General features: G+C 48.7%; 1 protein-coding gene across 2 annotated transcripts in view; it reads left to right on the top strand.

The window, feature by feature from the left end:
• The first annotated feature begins 283 nt into the window (after nt 1-283).
• SEC14L5 (SEC14 like lipid binding 5) overlaps nt 284-12,760 on the top strand; it is a 63,189-nt gene continuing 50,712 nt past the window's right edge. For both annotated transcript variants that reach the window (XM_030925296.1, XM_010353877.2), the window contains exons 1-2: nt 284-489; nt 1,200-1,307. In XM_030925296.1, the coding sequence (XP_030781156.1) occupies nt 1,245-1,307 (63 nt within the window). In that variant the 5' untranslated portion in view covers nt 284-489; nt 1,200-1,244. The remainder of the gene's footprint in view (nt 490-1,199; nt 1,308-12,760) is intronic.

Below are 12,760 nucleotides of genomic sequence, written 5' to 3'. Positions count from 1 at the left end.
AGGCCCTTGGGGGCGGGGACTTCCTGAGGCGTGACCAATCTGGAGAAATGACTGAGCTGAGGGCGTGGTCAAGGAAGATGCATGTAAAATAAGGGGCGGGGCTATAACCGGTTGGGGGGAGTTAGTCTGGGGCGGGGCCAGAGTGGGGAGGGACCAGTTAGGGGGCAGGGCCAACCTGGGCGGGGCCATGGCCAGGGACGTGGGCGGGGCCAGGGTAGGGGCGGGGCCAGGCCAGGATCTCCGCTGTCCCGGGTCCTGGAGAGCTCTCGGCTCGGCAGGTCTTTCTCCCGCCCCTCCGGCCTTCCTGTCCTGGCCGCAGGGTGTTCAAGGCGGGACGCCCCAGGCTAGGGAGCCGCGATCGGGCCCCGCTTCAGGCGCTGCGCTCCGGCCAGGCGGCCACGGGAGCCCGTAAGCGCTCAGCTCCCGAGCCGGGAGGGCTTCCAAGGCACTTGCCCTAGGCTGCGTTCCCGAAGGCTCCCGAGAGCAAGGGTGAGCAAAGCTGCGGGGACCTGTGTGTGCATGCATGTGTGAGTGCCTCTACGTGTGTGTACGTGTGTGTGCATGTGCGCCCGAGTGTGTGTGCGTGTGTGCACGTCTGTGCACACCAGGGGAATTGTGTGTGTGGAGTTGGGCAGGTGCGTGTTTCAGGGAGCTGGATGTGTGTGCAAAGTTGGAGGCGTATGCAAAAGCAGTCCCGTGTGGGAGGGAAACCTGCGTGTGTGCATGTGTGTGGCAGAGACAGTGCCTGTGAAATGTGGTGAACGCTGTGTGTGTATGTCAGGGTGTCTGGGAGGAAAATGGGAGGGCAGGTGCAAGGAGACTTGGGGGTGGGCGACTGTGGCAAGCTGCGGGGTGCATGCGTGAAGAGAACCGTGGGAGTGTAAGAATTGCAAACGTGTGTGTGTCTGTGTGGGTAGCAGTGAGGCTTTTGGGGGCCCTCAGTGTGAAGAGGTGGGGGTAGAGGAATGTTTGGGGGTGCTGACTGCTCTTGGAAGGCTGAGCGTGGTCTGGGACCATGGCTAATGATAGGGAAGCTGTTGGGGCTTGGCCTGGAGTAATTTGGGGGTCATCTCAACCTTCTCACTTTGAAGGCTGGGGAGCTGTGTGCGTGGGGCCAGGGGCTGCCCCTTACACTTGGTGGGTGGTGTCCCTGCTTCCTGAGGTGGGACCTGCGACCTACCAATTACCCCTCGCCCCAGGCTCCGTGCACACCTAGTGACTTCTGTTGGTGCTCCAGCGTGAACATGGTGCAGAGATACCAGTCTCCTGTCCGAGTCTACAAGTACCCATTTGAGCTGGTCATGGCGGTGAGTGACTCCTGATTCTTGGGCCCCCTGTGTGACAGTTGGAGGGACTTGAGATCAGCTATGTCGAGAGGAAGATGGAGCTCCTTAGACTCCCAGATCAGAAGGAATTAGTGAGCTACTCAGCTGACCCAGTGGGTTTAACTTCTAACCAGTGACGACCATCCTATCCTCGGCCCAGTGACCAAAACACAAAGTCTTTCTTCCTTCTCCTTGTTGAAGCTGACCTGCTCCCTTACTTTAGATTCTCCTGATAGAAAACAAAGGTATCAGGGGCCAAGCCACTGCCATCGTTTCGTATAATGGCATATCACAGTGATATATGGAATGGTGGTGATAATGACAGCAGCTGTTCATTGAATGTTTACAGCACTGTCTTGACAGATGATGTTTCTTCCAATTCCCAATAGCTGTTATTATTCCCATTTAACCTCCATGAAACTGAGGCTTTGACAGGTGAAGAGATGACACCAAGTTCTGTATCTAGGAAGAGGTGGAGTCAGGGCTCAGATCCCCATATAGGAGACTCTAGAACCTCACATTTAACCACAGAGACCTCCTGCTCACAGACCCCCTTCCCTCCCCTTCAAGGAAGCTGATACAGGGAGGAGAGAGAGAATGAGTGGGTAGGTTTGCTTTGTGATGTACTCTGTATTGTGCAGCAAGTCAGTTGGAGGCCTAGAATTGGCTGCCAGATCCTTGGCCCCCTGGATCACCGGTCTTTGCATCCTGGGGGCAGAAGCTGGAGGTAGGTGGATGTGGAATTCCTTCTTGGCTCCATCCCTCTGCCTCTCAGCACTTCACTTCCCTGCTCAGTAACACAGGGACAATGCTATGAGGTTGCCAGGAGGAGTAAATGAGATAATTCTTGGTGCTCCTGGCTGTGTGACGGGCACACAGAAGGAGCTCATGAAATATGCTGTCCCTGTTATTGCACCGAAGTCTTATAAATTAACGTATTGAAAGTGTAAGAAACATTAGCATCTACCCCCGTCTGTCCCACCCCAGCACTGACTGCTTAACCCCAGCCTTCTATCCAGGGACTTTCACATCTCTTGGTGGCTATGTGTGTCTGTGTGTCCAGTCTTGTCTTATTCTATGGATCTACATGCATATAAGTTTATTGTCACACAGAGGATTTAAAAGCATCACTGAAATCATCCACATACGTTGTGCTGTTACAGGCAGATGGTTTTAGGACAGTGAAGAGGCAGGAGCTGGCTTAGGGTCATATTCTACCTCCCCGATTGACTAGCTGAGTGTCTGTGGGGCAAGTTGCTTCACCTCCATGAGCCTCCAACCCCCCATCACCAAAATGGGAATCTCCTGGGTTCCAAATCCTGGTGTCATGCTGTGGGTTGAATCAATGTGTATAAAGCTCCCAGTACAGGGCTGGTGCAGATCAAATGCTCACTGAGATCCAGCTATGATCATTACTGTTTTTGCCTGTGGCTGTGTGACTTTGCTTCTGTGTAATGGAAGTGGAACACCAGGGGATGGTGAAGAGATCCAGGGATGTGAATTCAGATGCTTTAGGGTTCCGCTGTGCTCTGCCATGCTCTGGTAATATGTCTTTAGAAAGTTGTTTTTTTTTTTTTTTTTTTTTTTTGAGACGGAGTCTCGCTCTGTCGCCCAGGCTGGAGTGCAGTGGCCGGATCTCAGCTCACTGCAAGCTCCGCCTCCCGGGTTCACGCCATTCTCCTGCCTCAGCCTCCCGAGTAGCTGGGACTACAGGCGCCCGCCACCTCGCCCGGCTAGTTTTTTGTATTTTTTTAGTAGAGACGGGGTTTCACCGTGTTAGCCAGGATGGTCTCGATCTCCTGACCTCGTGATCCGCCCGTCTCGGCCTCCCAAAGTGCTGGGATTACAGGCTTGAGCCACCGCGCCCGGCCCAGAAAGTTGTTGAACTTAGGCCGGGCGCAGTGGCTCACACCTGTAATCCCAGCACTTTGGGAGGCTGTGGCAGGTGGATTACAAGGTCAGGAGATCGATACCATCCTGTCCAACACGGTGAAAACCCAACTCTACTAAAAATCCAAAAAACAAAATTAGCCGAGCATAGTGGCGGGCACCTGTAGTCCCAGCTACTCGAGAGGCTGAGGCAGAAGAATGGTGTGAACCCAGGAGGTGGAGGTTGCAGAGAGCCAAGATTGCTCCGTGGCACTCCAGCATGGTTGACAGAGCAAGGCTCTGTCTCAACAACAACAACAACAACAAAAGTTGCTGAACTTTTCTGAGCCCCATTTTCTTGTATTTTTTCGAGACTGAGTCTCACTCTCTTGCCCAGACTGGAGTGCAGTGGCGCTATCTTGGCTCACTGCAACCTCCACCTCCCAGGTTCAAGCCACTCTCTTGCCTCAGCCTCCTGAATAGCTGATATTACAGATGCACACCACCACGCCCGGCTAATTTTTGTATTTTTAGTAGAGACAGGGTTTCATCATGTTGGCCAGGCTGGTCTTGAACTCCTGACCTCAAGTGATCCACCTGCCTTGGCCTCCCAAAGTGCTGGGATTAAAGGTGTGACCCACTGCACCTGGCCCCCATTCATATAGCCTTAAGTGCTACATTCATGGGCATGGCTTCTTTTCTTTTTCTTCTTTTTTTTTTTTTATTATACTTTAAGTTCTAGGGTACATGTGCACAAAGCACAGGTTTGTTATGTATGTATACATATGCCGTGTTGGTGTGCTGCACCTGTTACCTCATCATTTACATTAGATATATCTCCTAATGCTATCCCTCCCCCCTCCCTCCACCACACGACAGGCCCCAGTGTGTGATGTTCGCCACCCTGTGTCCAAGTGATCTCATTGTTCAATTCCCACCTATGAGTGAGAACACGTGGTGTTTGGTTTTCTGACCTTGCGATAGTTTGCTCAGAATGAGGGTTTCTAGCTTCATCCATGTCCCTACAAAGGACATGAACTCATCCTTTTTATGGCTGCATAGTATTCCATGGTGTATATGTGCCACATTTTTTTAATCCAGTTTGTCATTGATGGACATTTGGGTTGGTTCCAAGTCTTTGCTACTGTGAATAGTGCCACAATAAACATATGTGTGTGTGTGTCTTTATAGCAGCATGATTGGGTATAGGACATGGCTTATTTTCAAGTATTTTCAAGTGCAATGATTGTAAATACTTTTGAGAACCTTAAACATGACAAATTAAGTTGGCATTTGTTAAACAAATGCAGTCGATGGTTTTCTATCCTACAGTTAATGTGTCTCACCTTCGTGGCAGAGAACCATAGGTCCCTGGACTGTCAGAGAAGGGTGGGGACAGTTTCTCTCTTCTTATGAATGAATGAACAAATGCTTGGGTCTTAGAACATGTGAGCTACCAGAGCCTTAAACTAAGAGTGATTATTCATGTTTATCGACCACTTATTGTCACTTGGTAGGACTGGACCCTGTGCGAGGCAAAAAGACACACACACACACAATCACTTTTCATCTGCATGACAACCTTATGAGGCGCATATATTCATCCCCATTTCACAAATAAAGAAAATGGGGGCTGGGCACTTATTCGTAGAGTAAGACAGGACTGGACACACCATCCTGCACTCGAGCCTGGGCAACAGAGCAAGACTGTCTCAAAAAAAAAAAAAAAAAAAAGAAAACAAAACAACAGAAAAACTATATGAATAGCACTAGTAATGTATTTGCATTGCCTTTGTTGGGTATATTAAACATATTTTGTAAGCTTCATGTTCCATGAATGAAGGCAGAGCTCCATTTACTCCCTTCACTATTGAGTTTCTAGGTACTGACACCTGTGGGTAGAGTGAAAAAAAGGCTTTCAAATCGTTATTATCTGGGGCGGGGTAAGGTGGCTCATGCCTGTAATCCCAACACTTTGGGGGGTCAAGAAGGGCAGACCACCTGAGGTCAGGAGTTCGAGTCCAGCTTGGCCAATGTGGTGAAACCTCATCTCTACTAAAAATACAAAAATTAGCTGGGCACGGTGGCCAGCACCTGCAGTCCCAGCTATACGGGAGGCTGAGACAGGAGAATCGCTTAAACCCAGGAGGTGGAGGTTGCAGGGAGCTGAGATCGTTCCATTGCACTCCAGCCTGGAGGAAGAGTGAAACTCCGTCTCAAAAAAAAAAAAAAAAAAAAAAAAAATCTTATCTGTACCTGCCTTAATTTAAGTCATTTGTATTTTTCAAAGGGACTGCCACAACCGTGTCATTCTATCTTCCATACAATCCTTTTCTGTGAAATGTTCCCAAGCCACAGCAACACTGCCAACAAAGCCACTTTGCCGACTGTTTACAAAACATTATTGTCCCCAAAATAGCTGCATAACTCAACATAACTTGCACACTGTGGAGGCACAAAAGGGGTTTTCTATACTTAATGTTTGTCTTTGTTTCTCAGTTAAACACTTGCCCTCAGTTTGGGTCAGATGCAGGGGAAGTTTCAGATGAACTCAGCTGTTTTCACTGCATCCGAGTGACCAGAAAAGCTGGCCTTTCAGTTTTTCTGTTTAACAAAACTGACTTCAGAATCAAAATGCCCCTGGCTTCTTCAAAATCCACTGACAATGACACAAATGACTGAAACTGGGCTCGAGTAATTGATTACGAAATTGTGCTTTAAGGTAACCTTTCTAGACCTGGCTATAAAAATTTTTTTAAAGTAATACTCTCACTTCAAAAATCTGTCTAGTCAAATACATGGAGATTTCTCTCCAAATCCCTTCCCACGAATTTTGCTTCTAAAGGGAAGGATTCTAGGGGATCTTTCCTTCCCCCAGCTTTTTTTTTTAAAACAGAGTCTCACTCACTCTGTCATCCAGGTTGGAGTTCAGTGGTATGGTCTTGGCTGACTGCAACCTCCGCCTTCTGGGTTCAAGCGATTCTCTTGCCTCAGCCTCCTGAGTAGCTGGGATTACAGGTGTGCACTACCCCACTCGACTAATTTTTGTATTTTTAGTAGAGACGGGGTTTCACCATGTTGGCCAGGCTGGTCTTGAACTCCTGACCTCAAGTAATCCATCTACCGTGGCCTCCCAAAGTGCTGGGATTACAGGCATGAGCCACCGTGCCCAGCCTTTTACTCCCTTTTTTCTTTCTTTTTGAGACAGGGTCTTGCGCTGTTGCCCACGTTGGAGTGCAGTGATGCAATCATGGCTCACTGCAGCCTTGAACTCCTGGGCTCAAGCCATCCTCCTGCCTTAGCCTCCAGAGTACAGCCTTAGCTGGGAGTACAAGCATGCGCCACCATGCCCAGCTAGTTTTTAGATTCTAATATATAAAGATTTATATATACATTTATAGAAATGAGGTCTCACTATATTGCCCAGCCTGGTCTTGAACTCCTGGGCTCAAGTGATCCTCCCACCTTGGCCTCCCAAAGTACTGGGATTACAGGCATGAGCCACTGCGCCCAGCCTTCCTTTCTTTCTTGATAGCATTCTATATCATTGGGTTCAAACAATAAGCTTTCATTGTCTTGGTAAACAGAGAAAAACAATTAAGACAAGGGAGGCAGCTGGAGTATCCAGTGTCGGAGAGGGTCCGTCAGTCCTTTGAATGCCGAGGTCCCAGAAGGTGTGTGGGGTGCTGGTGTCTTTGTGGAGGTCCTTGCACAGAGGACACAAAGGCTTAGGGTATGGGGTCAGGTAGCCTGAGTCCTGAACCATGCTCTGCCCAGCCCATTGTGAGCTGAGTCTAGGTTATTTGTCTCTTTTCCCAAGTGGGTGGTAAAGAACCAGGGCCAGGCGTGGTGGCTCATGCCTCTAATCCCAGCACTTTGGGAGGCCGAGGCAGGCATATCGTGAGGTCTGGAAATCAAGACCATCCTGGCCAACATGGAGAAACCTCCTCTCTACTAAAAATACAAAATTACCCAGGTGTGGCGGCACATGCCAGTAATCCCAGCTAGTCTGGAGGCTGAGGCAGGAGAATCGCTTGAACCTGGGAGACAGGTTGCAGTGAGCTGAGATCATGCCATTGTACTCCAGTCTGGGTGACAGAGTGAGACTCCATCTCAAAAATAAATAAATAAATAAATAAATAAATAAATAAATAAATAACGAACCTGACCCACAGGCGCTATCTCTGCTCCAGGCCTCAGCACATTCCCCAATTCTTCTTCACTCCTGACCTCAGGTGATCCGCCCACTTCGGCCTCCCAAAGTGCTGGGATTACAGGCGTGTTTTTTTTTTTTTTTTTTTTTTTTGAGATGGAGTCTCGCTCTGTCGCCCAGGCTGGAGTGCAGTGGTGCGATCTCGGCTCACTGCAAGCCCCGCCTCCCAGGTTCACGCCATTCTCCTGCCTCAGCCTCCAGAGTAGCGGGGACTACAGGCGCCCGCCACCTCGCCCGGCTAATTTTTTCTATTTTTAGTAGAGACGGGGTTTCACTGTGTTAGCCAGGATGGTCTCGATCTCCTGACCTCGTGATCCGCTCACCTCAGCCCCCCAAAGTGCTGGGATTACAGGCGTGAACCACTGCGCCCGGCCTTTTTTTTTTTTTCCTTGAGACGGAGTCTCTCTGTTGCCCAGGCTGGAGTACAGTGGTGCGATCTCGACTTACTGCAAGCTCCGCCTCCCAGGTTCACGCCATTCTCCTGCCTCAGCCTCTCGAGTAGCTGGGACTACAGGCACTTGCTACCACGCCCAGCTCATTTTTTGTATTTTTAGTAGAGACGGGATTTCACCATGTTAGCCAGGATGATCTTGATCTCCCGACCTTGTGATCCACCCTCCTCGGCCTCCCAAAGTGCTGGGATTACAGGCCTGAGCCACCGCGCCTGGCCTACTTCTTTTCACCAAACGGGGTCTCACTGTCACCCAGGCTGGGGTGCAGTGGCATGATGTTGGCTCACTGCAACCTTTGTCTCCTAGGCTGAAGAGATTCTCCTGTCTCAGCCTTCGTAGTAGCTGGGATTACAGGTGCCCAACACCGCGCCTGGCTAGTGTTCGTATTTTTAGTAGAGATGGGGTTTCACCATGTTGGTCAGGCTGGTCTCGAACTCCTGGCCCCAAGTGATCTGCCCACCTTGGCCTCCCAAAGTGCTAGGATTACAGGTGTGAGCCACTGCGCCTGACCACCATAATATTTTTTTTAAAACTACCTCATTGAGGTGTGATTGACACATAAAAAGCTATGTATCTTTAACGTACACATCTTGAATGTGTCTGGCGATAAGAAGACACCTGAGTGTACAATGTTTTTAAGGTTCATCCACATCTTAGCATGTATAGATTCTGCCTTTGTTTTTATGGCTAAATAAATATTTCACTGTATCTGAATAGACCACATTTTCTTTATCATTCATTAGTTGATGGATATTTAAGTTGTTTTCAATTTGGGGGGACTATTATGAATAGTGCTGTTATAAATATTTATGCGCAAGTTTTTGTAGGAACATATTCTTTCCAAAGAAATCTCTGTTGTGAATGGTGCTGGTTATTCAATGGGTTTTTGAAGATTCTATTTTACATTTTATTTACGGCCAGTTGTGTGGCTCACACCTGTAATGCCAGCATTTTAGGAAACAGAAGCAGGAGGATTGCTTGAGCTGAGGAGTTTGAGACCAGCCTGGGCAACATAGGGAGACCCCATCTCTACAAAAAATAAAATAATTAGCTGGGTGTGGTGGTGCACACCTGCAGTCCCAGGTACTTGGGAAACTGAGGCAGGAGGATAACTTGAGCCCAGGAGATTGAGGCTGCAGTGAGCTGTGATGGTGCTACTGTACTCCAGCCTGGGCAACAGAGTGAGACCGTGCCTCAAAAAATAAAATTAAAAAAATACTTTAAAAATGTTAAAAAAATTATTTAAACTCATACACAGCACTGACGTTCCAGTCTCTGTTCTTTTCTATTTTGTTTTGTTTTTTGAGACGGAGTCTTGCTCTGTCACCCCAGCTGGAGTGCATGGCATGGTCTCAGCTCACTGCAACCTCCACCTCCCGGGTTCAAATGATTCTCCTGCCTCAGCCTCCTGAGTAGCTGGGACTACAGGTACCCGCCACCATGCCCAGCTAAATTTTTGTATTTTTAGTAGAGATGGGGTTTCATCATGTTGGCCAGGCTGGTCTTGAACTCCTGACCTCAGGTAATCCACCTGATTCAGTGTCCAAAAGTGCTGGTATTACAGGCATGAGCCACCGTGCCCGGGCCCAGACACTGCTCTGAGTCTATTCACTTATTAAGTCCTCATAGCCACCCCATGAGATGAGTTCTGTGGGTAGCCCATTCGACAGAGGAGGACACTAAGGAGAGGCTTATCCAAAGCTCCAAAGCAAACATGTAGCAGGCGGGGACTCAACTTCAGGCAGTTCGGTCCCAGAATTTATACCGCAACTACGAGCTCTACCATTTTTCAGAGCTGGATGGAGGATCTGAAGTTACTGGGGTGGCATCTGGGCCAAGTGCGTGGTCCCAGCAGAAGCAGTTACCATCAGGATGCCTTTACCCCTTCAGGACCCTGCAAAGGAGAACACAGCCCAAGCCCACAGACCCTGGCCCCTGGCACACCGGCCAAGCCCGGGAGCGTTTACTCAACACTACCTGTGGCCAGCCCTTTAGGCCAGCTCAGAGGCAGGTCAATTATAGCAGCCTGATCTGTAGCAGAAGAGGAAACTAAGGCTCAGCAAGGTCCAGGAGACTGTCCCTCAGTGACCAGTGTTTATAGTCCCACAGAGCCACAAACCGGGTGACTTTAGAATAACATAAGGTCGTTGCCTCTCTGTTCTGGAGGCCGGAAGTCTGAATTCAAGGTGTGGGCAGGCCCACACTCTCTCTCTCTAGAAGGGGATCTGCTCCTGGCCTCTCTCCCAGCCTCGGATAGTTCCTTGACTTGGGGCAGCAGAACTCCAATCTTCACATGGTGACCAGCTGTGTCCAGATTCCCCTTGTTTATAAGGACACCAGTCATACTGAATTTATACGGACACTCCGATGGCCTCGCTTTAACTTGATTTCTTGTAAAGACCCTGTCTCCAAATAAGGTCACGCTCACAGGTACCAGGGCTTAGGACTTCAACATATCTATTTTAGGGGATACATTTGACAGCTGGGATTTGAACTCAGGGAATCTGATCCCACAGCCAGAGCTCACAGTCAGACTTTCTGGATTCTGGCTCTGACTTTCGTGTTTTTTTTTTTTTTGACAGAGTGTTGCTCTCTTGCCCAGGCTGGAATAGAGTGGCTCTATCTTGGCTCATTGAAGCCTCCACCTCCCAGGGTCAAGCGATTCTCCCAACTCAGCCTCCTGAGTAGCTGGGATTACAGGTGCCCGCCACCATGCCCGACTAATTTTTGTATTTTTAGTAGAGACGGGGTTTCACCGTGTTGACCAGGCTGGTCTTCAACCCCTGACCTCAAGTGACCCCTTCCCTTCCCTTTCTCTGTCTCTATTTTATTTTATTTTATTTTATTTTATCATTTCTTTTTCGAGATAGCTTGCTCTGTTACTCAAGCTGCAGTGCAGTGGTGCCATCATGGCTCACTGCAGCCTTGACCTCCTGGGGGTCAAGTGATTCTCCTGTCTTGGCCTTCTAAATAGCTAAGACCACAGATGTTCACCACCACACCTGGCTAATTTTTTTTTTTTTTTTGAGATGAAGTTTCACTCTTGTTGCCCAGGCTGGAGTGCAATGGCACTATCTCAGCTCACTGAAACCTCTGCCTCCTGGGTTCAAGCAATTCTCCTGCCTCAGCCTCCCAAGTAGCTGGGATTACGGGTATGTGCCACTACACCCAGCTAATTTTGTATTTTCAGTAGAGACGGGGGTTTCTCCATGTTGGTCAGGCTGGTCTCAAACTCCCGACCTCAGATGATCCACCAGCCTTGGCCTCCCAAAGTGTTAGGATTACAGGCGTGAGCCACGGTGCCCAGTCACACCTGGCTAATTTTAAATAATATTTTTATAGAGATGAGCTCTCCCTATGTTGCCCATGCTAGTCTGAAATTCCTGGGCTCAAGCCATCCTCCTGCCTTGGTCTCCCAAAGTGCTGGGATTACACACATGAGCCACTGTGCCTGGCCTTGACTTTCCATAAACATCTGTGCACCAGCAGCAGTCCTGTGTCCAGCCACTGCCCAGGTGTTCCTGTGGGGCCCCAAAACCCAGTAGCTCTGGGTCATCTCTGTTTTGCAAACCTAAATAAGGAAGATGGCTTGGAGTAGAATTTCCTAAGCAAAAGGCTTTTCCTGTGGAGGAAGGGTTATGGAGGTGAGGTTCTGTCTTGCAGCAATTAAGTGTTAAAATATTTAAAGACCTGGCCTTGTTGTGTTGATAAACAGCTTGTAATTTAGCCAATGCGTTGTTAACAAGAAGCAGCCTGTGAAGGTAAATTATTGTGGCTTCGGCCAAAAGCAGTTACAGTTGGATTTGCTGTTATGGACGTAGTTTTAACAAAGCGGCAGGGGCCTTATTTAAATGAGTTTAAATTAGCTCCCTGGAGCCCGTCGTCTGATCCTGTTGCTAACAGATTAAGGCAAGCAATGTTTTCTACCTTGACTGCTGCTCTGATTTGGGCTGGGAGAACAGAGGTGATCCACTGCCCTGCGGAGTGGTCTTCTGATTTCAGAAGGCCCTGAAATAAGCGTAAGGCCCTCATTCATTCGTTTCTGTGTGCATTTATGTGTGCATTCATGCATGTGTACATTCCACAAATATTTTTTGAGTTTCTGCTGTGTGCTAAAGGCTGTGCTAGGTGGATTCCTAGTACTTTTTTTTTTTTCTCCAATGTTAGACGCTTAAATGTGCACAGATCTAGTACTTTTTTTTTTTTTGGAAACAGAGTCTTGCTTTGTTGCCGAGGCTGGAATGCATTGGTGCGATCTTGACTCACGGCAACCTCCACCTCCCACGTTCAAGCGATTCTCCTGCCTCAGCTTTCCAAGTAAATGGGATTACAGGCACAAGCCACCATGCTCGGCTAATTTTTGTTTTTTAGCAGAAACAGGGTTTCACCATGTTGGTCAGGCTGGTCTTGAACTCCTGACCTCAGGTGATCGACCCACCTTGGCCTCCCAAAGTGCTGGGATTACAGGTGTGAACCACTGCACCCGGCCTGATCTAGTACTTATTGAAATGCATCCTTATTCTGTTCATTTGTTTGTTTACATAGAATTTGCTCGTTTACTTGCTTATATCGGTATTTTTCATTAAGGGAAGCCCCAGGAAGACAAGGCTGTGTCCGCCTTGTCTGGTTCTTTTTCTTTTCTTTTCTTTTTTTTTTTTTTTGAGAGAGGTCTCAGGTTGTCACCCAGGCTGGGTTGCAGTGGCACGATTACAGCTCACTGCAGCCTCGACCTTGCAGGCTCAAGCGATTCTCCCACCTCAGCCTCCCAAGCAGCTGGGACTACAGGCGCCCACAACCACGCCAGGCTAATGTTTGTATCTTTTGTAGAGATGGGTTTTTACCATGTTACCCAGGCTGGTCTTGAACTGCTGGGTTCAAGTGAACTGCCTGCCTCTCAAAGT

Source organism: Rhinopithecus roxellana, chromosome 20 (genome assembly GCF_007565055.1).
Source record: "Rhinopithecus roxellana isolate Shanxi Qingling chromosome 20, ASM756505v1, whole genome shotgun sequence".
NCBI classification, from domain to species: domain Eukaryota; kingdom Metazoa; phylum Chordata; class Mammalia; order Primates; family Cercopithecidae; genus Rhinopithecus; species Rhinopithecus roxellana.
Note: the sequence above shows the minus strand (reverse complement) of the source record. Positions and strands in the feature narration are given on the sequence as shown.